The sequence below is a fragment of the Heptranchias perlo genome, chromosome 7, assembly GCF_035084215.1.
Source record: "Heptranchias perlo isolate sHepPer1 chromosome 7, sHepPer1.hap1, whole genome shotgun sequence".
Classification (NCBI taxonomy): Eukaryota; Metazoa; Chordata; class Chondrichthyes; order Hexanchiformes; family Hexanchidae; genus Heptranchias; species Heptranchias perlo.
Genome location: NC_090331.1, coordinates 47,322,733 through 47,344,495, shown reverse-complemented (window position 1 = coordinate 47,344,495; position 21,763 = coordinate 47,322,733). Strand labels below are relative to the sequence as shown.

General features: G+C 43.1%; 1 protein-coding gene across 6 annotated transcripts in view; it reads left to right on the top strand.

The window, feature by feature from the left end:
• The window catches only part of fmnl2a (formin-like 2a), a 243,774-nt gene that overhangs the window by 199,917 nt on the left and 22,094 nt on the right, over positions 1-21,763 (top strand). For all 6 annotated transcript variants that reach the window (XM_067987455.1, XM_067987450.1, XM_067987456.1 and 3 more), the window contains exons 12-20: positions 1,733-1,882; positions 3,043-3,144; positions 5,733-6,033; positions 6,646-6,834; positions 9,717-9,841; positions 9,968-10,170; positions 10,656-10,890; positions 18,906-18,974; positions 21,671-21,751. In XM_067987455.1, coding sequence (XP_067843556.1) covers positions 1,733-1,882; positions 3,043-3,144; positions 5,733-6,033; positions 6,646-6,834; positions 9,717-9,841; positions 9,968-10,170; positions 10,656-10,890; positions 18,906-18,974; positions 21,671-21,751 — 1,455 coding nt within the window. The remainder of the gene's footprint in view (positions 1-1,732; positions 1,883-3,042; positions 3,145-5,732; positions 6,034-6,645; positions 6,835-9,716; positions 9,842-9,967; positions 10,171-10,655; positions 10,891-18,905; positions 18,975-21,670; positions 21,752-21,763) is intronic.

Sequence of the window (21,763 nt, the reverse complement as noted above, 5' to 3'; positions counted from 1 at the left end):
GGGTTCCGCCAGGACCACTCGGCTCCAGACCTCATTACAGCCTTGGTCCAAACATGGACAAAAGAGCTGAATTCCAGAGGTATGGTGAGCGTGACTGCCCTTGACATCAAGGCAGCATTTGACCGAGGGTGGCATCAAGGAGCCTTAGTAAAATTGAAGTCAATGGGAATCAGGGGGAAAACTCTCCAGTGGCTGGAGTCATACCTAGCACAAAGGAAGATGGTAGTGGTTGTTGGAGGCCAATCATCTCGGCCCCAGGACATCGCTGCAGGAGTTCCACAGGGCAGTGTCCTAGGCCCAACCATCTTCAGCTGCTTCATCAATGACCTTCCCTCCATTATAAGGTCAGATGTGGGGATGTTTGCTGATGATTGCACAGTGTTCAGTTCCATTCGCAACCCCTCAGATAATGAATCAGATGGTGCCCGCATGCAGCAAGACCTGGACAACATCCAGGCTTAGGCTGATAAGTGGTAAGTAACATTTGCGTCAGACAAGTGCCAGGAAATGACCATCTCCAACAAGAGAGAGTCTAACCACCTCCCCTTGACGTTCAACGGCATTACCATCGCCGAATCCCCCACCATCAACATCCTGGGGGTCACCATTGACCAGAAACTTAACTGGACCAGCCACATAAATACTTTGGCTACAAGAGCAGGTCAGAGGCAGGGTATTCTATGGCGAGTGACTCACCTGACTACCTAAAGCCTTTCCCCATCTACGAGGCACAAGTCGGGAGTGTGATGGAATACTTTCCACTTGCCTGGATGAGAGCAGCTCCAACAGCACTCAAGAAACTCAACACTATCCAGGACAAAGCAGCCCGTTTGATTGGCACCCCATCCATCTTAAACATTCACTCCCTCCACTACCGGTGCATTGTAGCTGCACTATGTACCATCTACAAGATACACTGCAGCAACTCACCAAGGCTTCTTCGACAGCATCTCCCAAACCTGCGACCTCTACCACCTAGAAAGACAAGGGCAGCAGGCGCATGGGAACAGCACCACCTGCACGTTCCCCTCCCAAGTCACAAACCGTCTTGACTTGGAAATATATCGCCGTTCCTTCATCGTCAAAATCCTGGAACTCCCTATCTAACAGCACTGTGGGAGAACCTTCACCACACAGATTGCAGCAGTTCAAGAAGGAGGCTCACCACCACCTTCCCAAGGGCAATTAGGGGTGGGCAATAAATGCTGGCCTTGCCAGTGACGCCCACATCCCATGAATGAATTTTTAAAAATCTCCCATTTCCCCTTAAAGTATTTTTATTTAACGATTTGATGTTTATTACTGAATTATCAGTCTCATTCAGTGGAGTTAAGTAAGTCTGGTGTGAGAAATGGAAATATTTACGCTGCTGAGGTCCGGGCTGCATTATTGGGGCAGAGTAGAAGGAGCTTTATTCTGAATTTAACATGCAGCACCTGAGCTAGGAGTGACTAATACTGACATGGGATGCCAAAAGTAGAAAAAGTCCTATTCCCTCGCACTGAGTCCCTCATCTTCGTAAATAAAAACTTCACCCCTTCCCAAAAATATAAATTCAGCACATAGTAAAACTGAGGAGCGGGAATAGTGCAGTCTGCAAACTGTACCAGTGATTTGTTACATATCCTTATTCCAATAGCTTTTTTAAAATATAAATTCCAGACCCCATATTTTAAGGTAGCTTGTTAACTTGGATAAATTCTAATGTTGAGTAATTGTCATTGTTTTTTAGAAACTGAAAAATACTGAGAGTGACAAACTGCAGGTGCAGATTCAGGCCTACTTGGACAATGTGTTTGATGTAGGCGCATTACTGGAAGATGCTGAAACCAAGAACGCTGCCTTGGAGAGGGTGGAGGAACTGGAAGAAAACATTTCTCACGTAATCATTGCTTCATATTTTTCAATGAAAGCTGCAATGCTCAGTCGATGCAATTAAGCATACAACTTTTAGTGATTAACTGTAACCACAAAATAATTAGTTGTGTTATTTTCCTTTAAATACTGGGATAAAATTTCAGGATCAAATGGTTAAGCCAGATCAGGATAATAAAGGATTAGATAATTATTACTAGAATATAACCCAATGGGTTTTGATTGATACAGAAAGCCATTGTAAGTAGATACCTGCAATGTTGTTACAGCTCCAATAGATTATATGACTGCAGGTCTTCAAAGTACATTTTATAGAGCAGATTGGCCTGTTAGCGTTTTGTCTGATGTAGCTGTGAATTGAGGTGTTCACTGGACAATTTTTTAAAAAGCTGCTCCTCTTATTTGGGACTGTAAAATATTCATAACCAGGCTGTGTCTGAACTGTCAGTAAAGCGACTTGAAACCTTAATTAACTGGTCATTTGCTGTTTGTGAGACCTTCCTGTGAACAAATCGGCTGCTGCGTTTGCCCACATGACAATAGTGGCTGCATTTCAAAAGCAACTAATTGGCTGTGAAGGACATGATAAGGTGTAATATAAATGCAAGTTTGTTTGTTCATACTTCTGCATTCTCTCCCACAGTTAACTTTTTGTATTTGTGTGTATTCCAGTTTTTTTTTGCCTATTTTTCCCTTATCTTCATCTCCTTAAAGCATTGACTTCTTGCTGGGGCACAGTACCTTTTGGTGCCTCACCTAAGTGGCTGCTATTCTTGTTTGAGCCTTGATAGTGAGTGGTGGTAGGCTATTCAGCTGCTAGGCAAAGTGCCTTTGCAGCTGAGCCCCATCCTGCCCTTACCTAATGTCTATACATGCACATACTTCCAGCAGGGGTCACTGGATAACAATCTGGAACAGGAAGGCAGGCTGGATTTTCTCCTGACTAACTATAATTGGAGTGCCCCTACTGCCACCCCTGCTGAGATCAACTACCTTGCAATAGTCTTGGGATCAAACCTGGCTCTGGGACCTTCCTGCTCTGTGTGGTTCAGCAACTTATTGACCAGAATAGTTGAGCTATTGGAGAAGTAGCCTGAATTTTAATTTTGTTGGACACTATATTAAAGTGCACAAAACAAGGACTAATATGTCAATTTCCAATTTCAGTTGTCAGAAAAGTTGCAAGATACTGAAAATGAAGCAATGGAAAAAATTGTGGAACTGGAAAAGCAGCTAATGCAAAGAAACAAAGAACTGGAAGTTATAAGAGTAAGTTTGTAGGTGTAAGACATGATGAGGTTGAAAAAGGTAGCGCAAAATGAGCTCATAATGAATTGGCAGCTTATTTTATACCATGCCCATGGAAAATAAAAAAAGAAAGGAAAAATGGGCTGCCGATTTGCTATGAGCCCGTTTTGTGCTATTGACGAAGACCAATTTCACCCCTGACTAGTAAAGTATGGTCTTGACCAGCCATTAAATGAGTTCAGGACATAATGCATACCTTATCAAACACATCCTCCAACTTCCCAAGAGCAACACCACAATAGATCCATATTAAATACAAGGAACAAGTATTTACATATATAATATATATTACATATTTCAATTTTCAAAATAATTTTACATCAATTTCTCAACTCTCTTCCATGCGCTATGTCGTGGGAGATCTGCTAGTGTGTGTGTCTTATCTGTCACACCTCTGTCACATTTCAAAAAAAGGCATAAAGAAACAAAGGACTTCAAAGTACCAGAACCAAAATATCTGCAGACTCTTAACTGACTTCAGTATGAAGTCACCCAGTATTCATTTTGCAGAAGCCTTTTAGTTGGCCTCTGTCTGAACCCAGTGTTTACTTAACAGCAGTTAGACATTGTAATGTTGAAGGGGAACATACCTACACTTTAAAGTGTTCCTGACCTTATTTAGGGATCATTTAACTTATTGTGAGTGGCTATATACAAGAAAAAGAGAAATTTGCTATATATAGGAAGAAGAATAATACTTCTAGCGTACACCCCCTGTCCTTCGCACTTCAAGTATTGCACTCAAATTTCTGTGGCACCGTTCAAAAAAAGTATAAAGAAGCAGTCTAAATAGCAATTAAACTTGAACTCACCCAGTACTTCCTTAGTGATTGGACTTTGTGACCTTAATAATACGTTGTGAAGAACATGATGTAACACTCCTGTACTTGCAAGAGTACATTGTTTGACTTATTGTGAGCAATGTTTAAATATATATTGACCCGGAGGCTGAAATTTCCAAGCAATTTAAAATTGCTCTCTGACCTTAGGATTTGGCTATTTTGAGCTGTTGTCTTAAAGGCACGGTCTGGGTTAGCTACTGAATAGCACAACAATGCTTTGGACCCGAGATTACTTGCAAGCAATGCTGCAGGAGATTTGCTAACACACAAATGCTCGTTGTCTCCCTCGCACACTCTATCTCTTTAACTCTATCTCAATCTCTCTCTCAGTTAGAAGGTTTTCCCCACTCGGCAGACTTGGGCACATAATCTAGGCTCACATTTCACTGTAGTACTGAGGGAGTGCTACACTGTCAGAGGTGCCATCTATTGGATGAGACATTAAACCGAGCCCCCATCTGCCCTCTCAAGTAGATGTAAAAGATTCCTGCCACTTTATGAAGGAGAGCAAGATTTCTCCCGGTGTCCTGGCCAACATTTATCCCTCAACCAACGGCATTAAAACAGATTATTGGGTCATTTATCTCATTGCTATTTGTGGGACCTTGTTGTGTACAAATTGGCTACTACATTTCCCTACGTTACAACAGTGATCACGCTTCAAAAGTACTTCATTGGTTGTGAAGCGCTTTGGGGCATCCTGAGGTTGTGAAAGGTATATAAATGCAATGTCTTTCTTTCTACGCATACCACTGCTGTACTCTGATGAAGAACTGTAATTCCTGAGCGATTGTGCATCAGTGCTTTACCCTATCCCAAAAAGCTTGAATTATTGAGGCTGATTCCAAGCCAGTGCTGCCAGCGACAAAATAAACTTATGGCCCCAATACTGATTACATACCAATACTGCTCACATTCACAATAAGCTTTTGTTGGATACTAACACCAGTTATGTATCAGTGCTATAAACAGTCATAAAAAGCTCGTGACCTAAGCTGATTTCCTGAACCTTAGTTAAACATCAATTTATTGCACTCTTGTTTTCTTCAGGCTGTAAACGTGACCTGAACCTGACCCTTTACAAACTTGCTGCTACAGACCAGAACATAGTGAAGCTTATGCTATAAGTGCCATGCATTTCCAGTGTGTGTCAAGAATGGCAAGCCAGATGGAAATGCTGCTGTTATGAATGATTCATGATTTGAGGAGAGCACTTGGCTAAATTTGCATTTTCTTTTTGTTTTTTAAGGGTATGAACTTGTCATTTTTGGTTAGTTTTTTTCCCTTTTATCCTCATATCCCCAGCCCAAGCAACCAGATGACTTGCTCTGGGGCTTCTGCAAATGCCTTTTAAACTGCACTAGTGGGTATTTGAGAGATGTCTTTTCCCTCTGCAATCACTGTGGGTTAGTGTTTAACCTCCACCTGGTAGTTCCAGTGGCACCCTTACATGTCCTTATCCTGCACTAACTTTAGAGTCAATATAAAAATGGAGGATGTCTCGACAGTTAAGAATAACTGCAGAATTTCGGTTTGCTTCATAATAAGTTGGGGCAGGGGCACGCGGGACGCGGGGGAAAAGTTTGGACACAGTATAAAAAGATGCATGTGAGTACAAATCTCAACTTTTCTTTATTGGGAGTGATTCGGAGAATAATATTTTTCCTTGGGTTATATTTGATTCTTTTTTCCCCTCTCCCTTCCCAGGAGGTTTACAAAGATACCAATACGCAAGTTCACACGCTGCGGAGAATGATCAAAGAGAAGGAGGAGACCATACAAAGGCATACCCATCTAGAGAAAAAGATTCATGAACTAGAGAAGCAGGGGTCTATCAAAGTCCAGAAGAAAGGAGATGGTGATATTGCCATTCTACCTGTTTTGTCTTCTGCGGTGCTGTCACCGGGTGCAGATCATGTACCTAGTATTTATACAGGACCACCACTTGAAGCATCAGGAATGCCAATGCCACCCCTTCCCCCACCTCCACCGTGCCTGTCTGGTGCAGGTAAGGCATTATTCATATTGGCTTCTGAATTAAGTGCAGACTCTGTCACCGGGGGATTAAATGTTTTGCAATTCTGTGACCTGGCTGGTATGGTAGCAACCATGTTGCAATTTTAGTGAGAAAATAATCTTAACTTTGTATTGTAATAGTTTAAATCTATGAATATCCTTGATGTGGCCCTGGAAAAGTATATTAGTAGCAGTAAAAATGACTGGAAGGATAATGTGAACACAATGAAAATAATGTTGGGACTAGCTTATTGGTATAAACTGGGCGACATGGACATGTTGGGCCGAAGGGCCTGTTTCCATGTTGTAAACTTCTATGATTCTAATAGTAATCCTTCTAGACACCCGCTCACCCGCTGGTAAGATTTTCCCCCCAGTTTTAAGTTGAAGTTTTCTGATGTAATTAAGTCAGGAGTTTTAAAATGAACTCATAGCAGTATTTAATATGTATTTAGTGCTTACTTATATAGGAAGCTTTATCTGAAATCCAGTAATTGTTTAACCTACATTCCGTGAAAAAAGAATGTTTGCAGGACTGACAGGTATAGCATTTAGGCCTTTCCTGAAAGCTAAATACAACTTTTGTCTTTGTGTTTTTTGGCAGTGCCAAATGGGCCGGTGTCAGTGACATCATCACCCCCACTTCCCCCTCCTCCTCCTCCACCACCACCTCTAACTACAACTGCAGAAGCTCCGCCTGCTCCTCCTCCTCCACCACCACCACCACCACCGCCAGCAGCTCCTCCATTGCCTGGGACAGCCCCTACTCTCATTTTTAATCCTGGCTTAGCAGGTAACATGATGGCATATGATCACAATGTGCTTCACAGATAAGTACTTTAGAGGTGATGAGATATTAATTGTTCATTTTATGAGGTCAGGAAATACTGTTACTATGTTTTGGGTTCTAATGAATGGATTGGTTCATTAGGAAGGTAAAAAGGAATACTCAGCAATATTAGGAGTTTGAATACTGGGCCCAGACAACATTGTGACAGTAGACGATTTTATCCCCTGTATTCTGAACTGGGTATAAAAGATGGTGTGTGTGTGTGTATGTATATAAAATTTAATTTGTGACTAAGTCAGCCCAATGAGCAAGGTCACAACTTACAGGAAAGGGAAACTTACCTATAAAAAGAACGTTATGAAAAAGTGGTTGGCCATTGGGATTTGCCATTCTCCCCGAATCACATTCTTGATCTCGGGTTGCCTGTGACGGCAGGCGGGGGAGTGAAGACTTAGACAGAAGACAGATATGCTTCTTCACATGGAGAGAGCGAAAGAAAACTGGAATGCAAGTTATTCTAGGGCTTTCTTATCACCTCTTAGTAGGAGGTTCAAGAGTGACATTCACCCCTCTGAGTCTGGAAATAATTGGTAATCCAGAAAGAAACTTTAAAAAAAAATTAATGGATGGAGGGAAGGAGAAGGAAAAATAATGGGGTGGGAGGGAAGGAAGGAAAGAAAGAAACCTGCTTTACCAGCATTTATTCAAGTGGGCAGCCCCCTGTTTAGAATAAAGACTCGGAATCACAATGAATGCTGAAAATAATAATCATGTTTCAAATGGTAAAGTTTATCATTCAACAGTAAATTATTCTAACTGTCAAAAATTGTTGTCAGACATGATATTACAGTGCAATGAATAGAGAATTATTACAATGTGCAGTCTTGGTTATTATAACATTGAAGGGTGGATTAAAAGAGAAAACAAGAAGAAAAGGGAATGGAGAAATAAAAAAAAGATAGAAAATAGAGACAAAAGGGAGAAAAAATGTTCGCAGAAATTAAATGATCATAAAAAGCATCATCGAGTAATTTAAAAATAACATCCTATGTTGCTTTTGGATATTTAAAAATCCTCCTTTTAACCTCTCATTAGGTGACATGGCTGTCTCATTGTGACTAGTTAATGGTATATCAGATGTAAAATCAATGGCATATACAATGGATCAGTGAGGTTACATCAATCACATGACCTAACTCTGCATTGTAATTGGTTTATGGTAGCATAATAATAGTAACCTTCTGGCAAATTAAAAATGCTAGAAAAATAAAAGATAGAACAATAAATGCCATGACAAATATGTTAAAGTTGCAAAGTTACTGTGATCCATTTAGATTATAAGTTCTATCTGTGGCAAAGTGGTGCAATAAATTCCCTATGTTTTTTCACTAGGGAGAGTGCTTGCCAATGATGTTAAATGATTTTTGCTATCCCTTGAACACTATTTAATGACTTTACTTCTCCTAACTCATCTTTCTTTATCTACCCTATCTGCTTACATACAAGAGGGACCAATCAAGCTGTTCTGTAGGTTTCTTTATGCTCTGTTGGCGCTGTACATCACACTCTGTCTGTCTTTCAAGCAGTGATATGTGTTGTTGACTCTGGTTCTTTCAGTGCATTTTACGAAACAAAAACTAAACACAACAAGCAGTTTATCTTGGCCTAGTGGAATGCTACGTTTTTGTACACTAGTTTACTTAACCTATTTGAAATAAATGTTCATGATAAATTTCATAACAAACCTTTTTTTCAGTGGATTTTATTTTTTATTAAAGATTTCAAGAGTTAGTCCAGTTGGATGAGTCAGTGTACATAAGCACACGTTAAAACACATACATGTGTTTGTTATTTTAAGAGCTGAGGTGAATCAGTTCATATTTGTACGTTAATGATCAGATTGTGTGGCTGTGATGATCAGATTCTTTATGTTGTTCTCATTCACAGACTCAAAAGATTTCAGGTGTTTTGACTTTCTATATTGTGGATTGAGTCCCGAAAATTCTAAACTGCACTGAAAGATACCATGCCTTGCAATATTTCTCCTGTTTGTCCTGGTTATTGCATGCTCCAAGTTGAAACGCTTGATTGTGATATTTTAATGTAATTAGCATGTGCATTCCATTTAAGTTTCCCCATTCTTAATCATGGAGTTAGATAATTACAGTCTGAGTACTGTAGACCATCTTAAATGAGACTTAAATTGTGAATTCAAATGACAGAAAATGACAACTTGCTGTTGCAATTGCAAAGTTCTGATTTTGAATAATGTATTGAATATTTTGTCAATTCATAAATGGTTTTAATATTATCCCTGACTAGAAGCTAACTCTGTGCACATTTACCATTGCAGTTTTCTCAGATCTGTGTAGTTAAGTAATCTGGGAGAAGTTCATGATTTAGTCAGTGCTGAAACTGACCATGACAATATTTGGAATTATTTAGTTTGCTCTTAGCCTGAAACTCTAAATCTGACTGGCTGGTTGAAAAGTATTAATGTTTAAAAATGATTGGCACTGTTGTTACCTGTTAATCCTCAGGCCTTTTCTCAGTAACGACAGTGGGGAAACAGTTAAAAACAAATTGCTATTTTACTGTATTGTCTGCTTGTGCTCAATAATAGGTCCTCCAAATTTCCTTTAATGATTAATGTAATGCCTACGGTATAGTAAAAAAGATATTAATAGCACTTTTCGTGCTGTAAGTAATATGTTATTGTCATATGGGTCACAGATAATGCAAACTGTCTGTTAATTTTGTAATTGCATGAGGATTGATTTATCATTACAACTCGCAAGTGCAGTTACCATTTGGACAAAATTGAATTTAGTATGTTGTAAATGCTGTAAGCGATGAGGAACAATATCTAAACTATTTTTGTGCAGCTGTGAAGATCAAGAAACCTATCAAGACAAAATTCCGTATGCCAGTCTTCAACTGGGTGGCATTGAAACCCAATCAGATCAATGGCACTGTTTTCAATGACATTGATGATGAGAGAATCCTGGAGGTAAATCCTAAGCTTCTTATTGTTATCTAATTAGATATTTAAAATCATGCTCACTATTTTGTGTTTACATTGTGCTTTGAGTATCTCAGCACTATGCTTCTAATGTGTACAAATTCTAATTTATAGGAACTGAATGTGGATGAGTTTGAAGAAATATTTAAAACAAAAGCCCAAGGGCCAGCCATGGACATTGGTTCAAGTAGACAAAAAGTGATCCAAAAGGGATCCAACAAAGTGACATTGCTGGAACCCAACAGAGCCAAGAATCTTGCCATCACATTGCGAAAGGCAGGAAAAACCACAGATGAAATTTGCAGGGGTATCCAAGTGTGAGTAATTGAAGTCTCTTCAGCAATCAAGCATTTTTCAGCCTTTGTTTTGAGAGGAGAGGAGGTTATTCAGTTTTGCTCCATTTTCACTTATGTGTTATATTTCCAACGTACATAAGACCTAATTAGTAATTGAACAATTTTGCCAAAGACTCTATGAATAGGCCCTTCCAATGACCCAACAGGTTTATCCAGTGAGTAGCTGTGAGAGAGTCAAGAAAGACCCCAGCAAGGAATCAAAGCCCTCAGGACAGGAGAGGGGAGGGGAAAATTGGGAAGGGGAACAAAGAACTGAAAAAGATTCTGCCAGTAGTATATTCAGAGTCTTTCAACACGTTTCTCTGAAAAATAAAAGCGATTCTTTTAATGATTATGGCTTTCTATGTTGTTTACTGTATGTATTAGAAGTACACTTCTACTGATAAAGGAATATGTATTACAGTCATCATTTATGTTAAAACTAATATTTCTTTGGTTTGGATTAGGTTTGACCTAAAAACATTACCCGTGGACTTTGTTGAGTGCTTGATGAGGTTCTTGCCAACAGAAAATGAAGTTAAGGTTCTGAGACAGTATGAAAGAGAGAGGAAACCATTGGAGAATCTAACAGACGAAGACCGGTTCATGGTGCAGTTTAGTAAGGTTGAAAGACTGATGCAGAGGATGACCATTATGGCATTCATCGGAAACTTTACAGAGAGCATTCAAATGTTGACACCAGTAAGTACTTGTCACTGTTACAATTTAAATTCGCACTTGTTCAAAGATGTATCTTTGCTCCATTAAGTCTGAGGGACTCAGACTTAAGTGTATATCACATAGAATTACATAGAATGTACAGCACAGAAACAGGCCTTTCGGCCCAACAGGTCCATGCCAGTGTTTATGTTCCACATGAACCTCCTCCCTCCCTACTTCATCTAACCCTATCAGCATATCCTACTATTCCTTTCTCCCTCATGTGTTTATCTCATTTCCCCTTAAATGCATCAATGCTAGTCGCCTCAACTACTCCTTGTGGTAGCGAGTGCCACATTCCAATCACTCTTTGGATAAAGAAGTTTCTCCTGAATTGCCTATTGGATTTATTGGTGATTATCTTACATTTATGGCCTCTATTCCTGGTCTCCCCTGCAAGTGGAAACATCTTCTCTATGTCTACCCTATCAAACCCTTTCATAATCTTAAAGACCTCTATCAGGTCACCGCTCAGTCTTCTCTTTTCTAGAGAAAAGAGCCCCAGCCTGCTAACTCTTTCCTGATAGGTATAACCTCTCAGTTCTGGTATCATCCAAGTAAATCTTTTTTGCACCTTCTCCAGTACCTCTATATCCTTTTTATAATATAGAGACCCGAACTGTTCACAGTACTCCAAGTGTGATCTAACCAAGGTTCTATACAAATTTAACATAACTTGCATACGTATGATGTACAGTTGGTTTAGGCAGTCATCGTCAGATCTGGCTGGACCACATCAAGCACTTCTCTCTTCTGCCAAAACTGCTCACTACTCCAGGATCATCCTGGAATGCAAAGCTAACCACCAGATTCTTTCCTCCACTACCATCAGTCTACTTAAACCCTTCTCCTCTGCCCTCTCCACCCTCACCTCCAACAAAAAATGCAAGGAACTTTTGGACTTCTTTGTCACTAAGTTTGTGACCATCTTTTCAGCTACCTCTACCGCATCCCTTCCTATTGCCCACCAAGCCATGCTTCCCTCAAGGTTCCTCCCTGCCCAAGCCCTGAACCCGCATCTTTCTCTAGTATCACTCCAATCTCCGTTCATGTCTTTTCTGAGCTTATCTTGTCCGTGCGACCCATCTCCTGTTGTCTCAACCTTATTCCAACTAAACTGCTGACCACCCAGTTTCCCATTCTGGCACTCATGCTAGCTGATATTGTAAATTGTTCCCTCTCTTTGCGAACTGCCTCTCTCCCTTTCAAATCTACTGTCATCACTCACCATTTGTTGAGTATATTCAAGGCTGGATAGATTTTTGGACTCTTGGGAAATCAAGGGCCATGGGGATCGGGCTAGAAAGAGGAGTTGAGGTCGAAGATTCGTCATGATTTTATTGCATGGCGGAGCAGGCTCGAGGGGCCGTATGGCCTACTCCTGCTCCTATTTCTTATCTTACACCCTCCTCAAAAAACCCACCATTGACCCCTCCATAATATCGCTTGCCTCCGCCCCTGACTCAGCCTTTCTACTGCTGAAACCCTCATCTGTGGTTTTGTTACCTCCAGATTTGACTAATCCAATGCTCTCCTGGCCGGCCTCTCATCTTCTACCCTCCATAAACTTCAGCTCATTCAAAACTCTGCTACCCATATCCTAACTTGCACATTGTCCCACTCACCCATCACCTTTGTGTTTGCTGACCTACCTTGGCTCCTGATCCACTAAAGCCTTGATTTAAAAATTCTCATCCTCATATTCAAATCCCTCCATGGCTTTGTCCCTCCCTATTTCTGTAACCTCCTCCATCCCTACATCCCTCCAAAAACTGTGTGTTCCTCCAACTCTAGCCTCTTGTGAACCCCCCTGACTCCCTTTGCCTCATCATTGGTGGACGTGGTTCCTGTCATCGAGGCTGTAAGCTCTGGAATTCCCTCCCTAAAAACCTCTCCACCTCTCCTCCTATAAGACCCTCCTTAAAACCTACCTCCTGTGAAGTGGTTTGGGATGTTTTCCAAGACTAAAGAGGCTATATGAATGTAAGTTGTTGTTGGAATAGCTTTTTAACCGTATGTAAGCAGAACCCTTTTTGTTAAAAATAATCGTGTTCTTCATAAATAAGACACATAGAAAATGTTGATCTTTCCTGTGCTTGCATTTTTATTCCCTTTATTTTTATAGTGGTTGTCAGGTCAGTTCCCACTTTATTTTTAGTATTTTCCTCATGAGCTGGGGGGGAGGGTGAACAGCCAGTTGTCGTGGTGCATATAGGCACCAACGATATAGGTAAAAAACAGGATGAGGTCCTACAAGCTGAATTTAGGGAGTTAGGAGTTAAACTAAAGAGTAGGACCTCAAAGGTAGTAATCTCAGGATTGCTACCAGTGCCACGGGCTAGTCAGAGTAGGAATGACAGGATAGCTAAGATGAATACGTGGCTTGAGAGATGGTGCAAGAGGGAGGGATTCAAATTCCTGGGCCATTGGAACCGGTTCTGGGGGAGGTGGGACCAGTACAAATTGGACGGTCTGCATCTGGGCAGGACTGGAACCAATGTCCTAGGGGGAGTGTTTGCTCGTGCTGTTGGGGAGGGTTTAAACTAATGTGGCAGGGGGATGGGAACCGATGCAGGAAGTCAGTGGGAAATAAAGTGGTGACAGAAACAAAAGGCAGTAAGGGAGAGTGTACAGAACATGACCGGACAGATGGTCTGAGAAAGCAGGGCAAAGAGCAAGGGAAGACTAGATTAAACTGCATTTATTTCAATGCAAGAAGTCTGATGGGCAAGGCAGATGAACTCAGGGCATGGATGGGTACATGGGACTGGGATGTTATAGCTATTACTGAAACATGGCTAAGGGAGGGGCAGGACTGGCAGCTCAATGTTCCAGGGTACAGATGCTATAGGAAAGATAGAGCAGGAGGTAAGAGAGGAGGGGGAGTTGCGTTCTTGATTAGGGAGAACATCACGGCAGTAGTGAGAGGGGATATATCCGAGGGTTCGCCCACTGAGTCCATATGGGTAGAACTGAAAAATAAGAAGGGAGAGATCACTTTGATAGGATTGTACTACAGACCCCCAAATAGTCAACGGGAAATTGAGGAGCAAATATGTAAGGAGATTACAGACAGCTGCAAGAAAAATAGGGTGGTAATAGTAGGGGACTTTAACTTTCCCAACATTGACTGGGACAGCCATAGCATTAGGGGCTTGGATGGAGAGAAATTTGTTGAGTGTATTCAGGAGGAATTTCTCATTCAGTATGTGGATGGCCCGACTAGAGAGGGGGCAAAACTTGACCTCCTCTTGGGAAATAAGGAAGGGCAGGTGACAGAAGTGTTAGTGAGGGATCACTTTGGGACCAGTGATCATAATTCCATTAGTTTTAAGATAGCTATGGAGAAGGATAGGTCTGGCCCAAAAGTTAAAATTCTAAATTGGGGAAAGGCCAATTTTGATGGTATTAGACAGGAACTTTCAGAAGTTGATTGGGAGAGTCTGTTGGCAGGCAAAGGGACGTCTGGTAAGTGGGAGGCTTTCAAAAGTGTGTTAACCAGGGTTCAGTGTAAGCACATTCCTTATAAAGTGAAGGGCAAGGCTGGTAGAAGTAGGGAACCTTGGATGACTCGGGAGATTGAGGCACTAGTCAAAAATAAGGAGGCATATGACATGCATAGGCAGCTGGGATCAAGTGGATCCCTTGAAGAGTATAGAGATTGCCGGAGTAGAGTTAAGAGAGAAATCAGGAGGGCAAAAAGGGGATATGAGATTGCTTTGGCAGATCAGGCAAAGGTGAATCCAAAGAGCTTCTACAAATACATAAAGGGCAAAAGGGTAACTAGGGAGAGAGTAGGTCCTCTTAAGGATCAACAAGGTCATCTATGTGCGGAACCACAAGAGATGGGTGAGATCCTGAATGAATATTTCACATCGGTATTTACGGTTGAGAAAGGCATGGATGTTAGGGAACTTGGGGAAATAAATAGTGATGTCTTGAGGAGTGTACATATTACAGAGAGGGAGGTGCTGGAAGTCTTAACGCGCATCAAGGTAGATAAATCTCCGGGACCTGATGAAATGTATCCCAGGACGTTATGGGAGGTTAGGGAGGAAATTGCGGGTCCCCTAGCAGAGATATTTGAATCATCCACCGCTACAGGTGAGGTGCCTGAAGATTGGAGGGTAGCAAATGTTGTGCCTTTGTTTAAGAAGGGCGGCAGGGAAAAGCCTGGGAACTACAGACCAGTGAGCCTGACATCTGTAGTGGGTAAGTTGTTAGAGGGTATTCTGAGGGACAGAATCTACAGGCATTTGGAGAGGCAGGGACTAATTAGGAACAGTCAGCATGGTTTTGTGAGAGGAAAATCATGTCTCACGAATTTGATTGAGTTTTTTGAAGGGGTAACCAAGAAGATAGATGAGGGCTGTGCAGTAGACGTGGTCTACATGGACTTCAGCAAAGCATTTGACAAGGTACCGCATGGTAGGTTGTTACATAAGGTTAAATCTCATGGGATCCAAGGTGAGGTAGCCAATTGGATACAAAATTGGCTTGACGACAGAAGACAGAGGGTGGTTGTCGAGGGTTGTTTTTCAAACTGGATGCCTGTGTCCAGCGGTGTGCCTCAGGGATCGGTGCTGGGTCCGCTGTTATTTGTTATTTATATTAATGATTTGGATGAGAATTTAGGAGGCATGGTTAGTAAGTTTGCAGATGACACCAAGATTGGTGGCATTGTGGACAGTGAAGAAGGTTATCTAGGATTGCAACGGGATCTTGATAAATTGGGCCAGTGGGCCGATGAATGGCAGATGGAGTTTAATTTAGATAAATGTGAGGTGATGCATTTTGGTAGATCGAATCGGGCCAGGACCTACTCCGTTAATGGTAGGGCGTTGGGGAGAGTTATAGAACAAAGAGATCTAGGAGTACAGATTCATAGCTCCTTGAAAGTGGAGTCACAGGTGGATAGGGTGGTGAAGAAGGCATTCAGCATGCTTGGTTTCATTGGTCAGAACATTGAATGCAGGAGTTGGGATGTCTTGTTGAAGTTGTACAGGGCATTGGTGAGGCCACACTTGGAGTACTGTGTACAGTTCTGGTCACCCTATTATAGAAAGGATATTATTAAACTAGAAAGAGTGCAGAAAAGATTTACTAGGATGCTACCGGGACTTGATGGTTTGACTTACAGGGAGAGGTTGGACAGACTGGGACTTTATTCCCTGGAGAGAAGGAGGTTAAGGGGTGATCTTATAGAAGTCTATAAAATAATGAGGGGCATAGATAAGGTCGATAGTCAAAATCTTTTCCCAAAGGTAGGGGAGTCTATAACGAGGGGGCACAGATTTAAGGTGAGAGGGGAGAGATACAAAAGGATCCAGAGGGGCAATTTTTTCACTCAAAGGGTGGTGAGTGTCTGGAACGAGCTGCCAGAGGCAGTAGTAGAGGCGGGTACAATTTTGTCTTTTAAAAAGCATTTGGACAGTTACATGGGGAAGATGGGTATCGAGGGATATGGGCCAAGTGCAGGCAATTGGGACTAGCTTAGTGGTATAAACTGGGCGACATGGACATGTTGGGCCGAAGGGCCTGTTTCCATGTTGTAACTTCTATGATTCTATGATTCTATGATTCCTCATCTATCTGGCCTAACGCCCAGAGCAAAGATTACGACCACACGGCCAGCTCCCAGACTATCATCAATGCTGCCTGCGATCAACATTTATGACGGTCCCCTCTAATGTTTGGCTTTCTTCCGCTAGAAGATGATGTAACCTCTGAAAAGTGGCTCTTCACTCGATGTGACTCAGATTGCGAGTTAAACGGGTCAGGACTCAACCCTGAGTCTGAACTGCACTGTGGCGCAGCATTCTAACATTAACCGTCAAGTCACTGTGCTGCCCCTATATTTTCATTTTAATCAGATTGTTCATTCTTTCTCAGATCCCAAACTTCCAGAACACTGCCCACTGGAATGATTGAACAGGTTACAATGAAACTGGTCTTTAACATCCAACTTTGGCATAGACTTAAAGTTATTCTCTAATAAAGCTTGAAATCTAATTTTTGTATCACTGGTTTGAGATTAGATGGTCATGGTGGGGAGGTTGAGTCTTAAACTATCTTGAAATACAGAATTTAATTATTTTTAAATTGAGGTGTCAAGTGAATTTTTGTTCTCTCCCTCCTTTCCTGTCAGTGATCTCTGCTCCTCATCTCTGCTGAAAGTACCTTACTGGAGTATGATTCCTCAGGCACTGGTCAACATGTGATACATCACTGAAGTGAACATTCTTCATGTGTTGGCCTCAACAATATGCAGGGTATTCAACCTTGGAAGGCATCACAAATGAGACCAATCCTATCATTACTGACTACTATACATGTGTTGCCAGTGGGCGTCTTTGGATAGCAAGCAGCAGTGGGAGTCCTGTCTGATTTTCCCCTCCTTAATCCAGGGGTGCTGGATTGTACCTCCACCCCCTTAATCCAGGGGTGCTGGATCGTACCTCCACCTCTCCTTAATCCAGGGGTGCTGGATCGTACCTCCACCCCCTTAATCCAGGGGTGCTGGATCGTACCTCCACCTCTCCTTAATCCAGGGGTGCTGGATCGTACCTCCACCTCTCTTTAATCCAGGGGTGCTGGATCGTACCTCCACCTCTCCTTAATCCAGGGGTGCTGGATCGTACCTCCACCTCTCCTTAATCCAGGGGTGCTGGATCGTACCTCCACCTCTCTTTAATCCAGGGGTGCTGGATCGTACCTCCACCTCCTTAATCCAGGGGTGCTGGATCGTACCTCCACCTCTCCTTAATCCAGGGGTGCTGGATCGTACCTCCACCTCTCCTTAATCCAGGGGTGCTGGATCGTACCTCCACCTCTCCTTAATCCAGGGGTGCTGGATCGTACCTCCACCTCTCTTTAATCCAGGGGTGCTGGATCGTACCTCCACCTCCTTAATCCAGGGGTGCTGGATCGTACCTCCACCTCTCCTTAATTCAGGGGTGCTGGATCGTACCTCCACCTCTCCTTAATTCAGGGGTGCTGGATCGTACCTCCACCTCTCTTTAATCCAGGGGTGCTGGATCATACCTCCACCTCCTTAATCCAGGGGTGCTGGATCGTACCTCCACCTCTCCTTAATCCAGGGGTGCTGGATCGTACCTCCACCTCCTTAATCCAGGGGTGCTGGATCGTACCTCCACCTCTCCTTAATCCAGGGGTGCTGGATCGTACCTCCACCTCTCCTTAATCCAGGGGTGCTGGATCGTACCTCCACCTCTCCTTAATCCAGGGGTGCTGGATCGTACCTCCACCTCTCTTTAATCCAGGGGTGCTGGATCGTACCTCCACCTCCTTAATCCAGGGGTGCTGGATCGTACCTCCACCTCTCCTTAATCCAGGGGTGCTGGATCGTACCTCCACCTCTCCTTAATTCAGGGGTGCTGGATCGTACCTCCACCTCTCTTTAATCCAGGGGTGCTGGATCATACCTCCACCTCCTTAATCCAGGGGTGCTGGATCGTACCTCCACCTCTCCTTAATCCAGGGGTGCTGGATCGTACCTCCACCTCTCCTTAATCCAGGGGTGCTGGATCGTACCTCCACCTCTCTTTAATCCAGGGGTGCTGGATCGTACCTCCACCTCTCTTTAATCCAGGGGTGCTGGATTGTACCACCACCATAGCTGAGATCAGATAAATTGGCAGATTGGGTTTGAATTTGGCACTTTTCTGATCTGTATGACTCTTCTACCCAGTGCCTCAAACAGCTATGGGGCCAAAGTGAACTTTTCAAAGTAAAGCTTGCTAGATGTGTATGTAAAATGTATATATATTTTGGGATTTTTATTCGGGGAAATTGTATATGGCCTGTACATAGGAAATACAAAATTAAAACTAGGAATCAGTGGTTACAGTTTATCCACAATATCACTGGATATTCATATGGTATTCCAAAAAACAAATTTTGTTCAGAGAATTAATAAGGATGTAGTTCATTTCCTCACCCCAGCTAATCATTAACATTCATTGTTTTCAATTTAGCAACTCCATGCTATAATAGCAGCATCTGTATCAATAAAATCATCTCAAAAACTAAAGAAAATACTGGAGGTAAGTACCAATTATCTTAATGTCTGAAAGTATAAATATGCCCTGGATACAAATAGAACTGTATTCTTGCAAACAGGGTTTCTTTCTAACCATTCTTCTAAATCTTAAATATTCATATATAAAAAACCTTTTTTATTAACAGATCTCCCATTGTATTGCGAATGGTGAGTTGGAAGTAATGCTGGTTTATAACAATAAGGATGTTACTATGAAAGTGTGATGGGGGGAAATGCTACAGAAAGTAAGTGTAACACTTGCAGGAAATGCATGCCACATGCAAGACTTTTAATACATGCTGTCCTGCATTTAGTGTACATTCATCATACTTCAGACATCATGGGGTAAATTGTAACCCTTCAAACAGGTGGGATGAGGGCAGGTGGGAAGGTAAAAACTGTTTAAAAAATAAAGATAAACCCGACTCCAACCTGTCCCCTTCTGGTTTTAATGGAGGCAGGTCAAGGGGCGGGCGACCAACCAGCTCTCAGGAGGCGGGTCGGTCAGTAAATTCTTTTAAGGAGGTTGCGGGCTTCCACTTTAATTGTTTTTTTATTTTTAATTCCTGGGGGCCGGGATTCCCGGGCCTTCTGATTCAGGCCATGTGAGAGGAGGTGAGAAGGCCTAGATCAACAGGTAAGTGCCTTTATTGCTTGTGGGCCAGGAGGAGCAGGAGTGTTTCCTCCAGGCCCAACGAGCCAACCTGCCACGATCCTACACACGCGAATGACCGACCCCCCTCCCCATGTCCGCTATCCATCACCCTCCAAAGATCTCTTCCCATGGTCTCCAACACCCCACCCCCACGATCTACACCCCGCTGACAATCTCTGACCCCTCCCCCCCCCACGATCTCGGACCCCTCCCCCCCCACGATCTCGGACCCCACCCCCCCCACGATCTCGGACCCCTCACCCCCCACGATCTCGGACCCCTCCCCCCCCACGATCTCGGACCCCTCCCCCCCCCACGATCTCGGACCCCTCCCCCCCCACGATCTCGGACCCCTCCCCCCCCCACGATCTCGGACCCCTCCCCCCCCACGATCTCGGACCCCTCCCCCCCTCACGATCTCGGACCCCTCCCCCCCCACGATCTCGGACCCCTCCCCCCCACGATCTTGGACCCCTCCCCCCCCCCACGATCTTGGACCCCTCCCCCCCCCCCACGATCTCGGACCCCTCCTCCCCCCACGATCTCGGACCCCTCCTCCCCCCACGATCTCGGACCCCTCCCCCCCCCCACGATCTCGGACCCCTCCCCCCCCCCACGATCTCGGACCCCTCCCCCCCCCACGATCTCGGACCCCTCCCCCATGCTCTCTGGCCCCTCCCCTCAGACTTTCCGGCCCCCCTACTGTCTCCAGCCCCTCCCCCCACTGTCTCCGGCCCCATCACCCCCACATTCTCCGAGCCCGCCCCATCCCCCTCACGCTCTCCAAGCCCTCCCCCCCCACGAAATCCGACCACCCCTCCCCCACATAACTGACCCTCTTGCCCGCCGACCCTGATGACTCTTCTCCCCCCCCCCCCCCCACCCCAACGACCAACATCCATCCCCCCCCCCACCCCGATCTAAGACTTAGTTGCTGGCATCCGCTCCCGACCGACTGACCGTCAGGTGGAAAAGCTACTGAAAAAAATTGAAAGATGTCCTTATGTCAAAATCGCAAGGATGTCTGGGAAACCTGTACTTTCGGGTTTCCCGTCAGGAAATCCCCCCGCCCCTTTGCTCTCTTCCTGACTCCCCGTTAAAATTTACCCCCATGCTTCAGAATGACAAAAAGGGCAGTCATTTCCAATTATTTGTTTTCTGACCTTGATAACCTGGATTTTCCCCAAGGATGAGATTTACAAGTAGCTGCCAATCTACAGAAACTTCCTTCAACAATTAGCCTCTAACTGACCTTAAGATATGACTATTTTAGATCACTTTCAACAAGGTGTAAGCAGTGGCCTTAAAGGGACAGGTCAGTTTTAATATCTCCATCTTAGCTGCTGAACCTCAGTGTGCTCCAGACGCAAAATACACATGAAAGTCAGAGAAGATTGGTTAGTAATATATTAAAAGACTTACCTACAAATCTCATCACATTTTAAATATGTTCATGGGACAAATAATCTCAGACTTTTTTGATTGGATCAAATTTTCAGAGCTAATCAAAAAAGATTTTGCCGCTACCTTCTTATTTCACTGATTCTCACCACATCTCTCTCAAACTTCTAACGTATCTGTTGACTCACCATGAGCAATACCAAGGGAAATCTACTGCTGATTGTTTAAAAATGCCATCATTCACTGAGTTAGAGAATTATTGCCTTGCATTTATTTGGAAGTGAATTTTAAAGACTATAGTGGTGCAGTTTTCAAAATTCTGTTATATCTGATATTTAAGGAGAAAGTTTCAACAGCTGAAGAATCAAGCTGTGTTATAAGATTGTGAATTTGGACAGTTAAACCCAATAAAAATGTAGTAGTAGCTGTGAATTTAGTGTTAAAATTATGGAACATTGAAATAAAACCCATTTGTCACTAACTGAACGTTAAATGGATGAAATGATGCTCTTCACTAGATGTACTGCAGACGTGTTCTTAATTATTCACAACAATATCACCAGCAAGTCATTGTAATACATTGCAAGCTTCCAATTTATCCAAGTCTGACTGGTTATTAAATTAATTTTTCTGTTGTTCTGTAGATAATTTTGGCTCTTGGCAACTACATGAACAGCAGTAAGAGGGGAGCAGTGTATGGATTTAAACTGCAGAGTTTAGACCTGGTAAGAGATCCA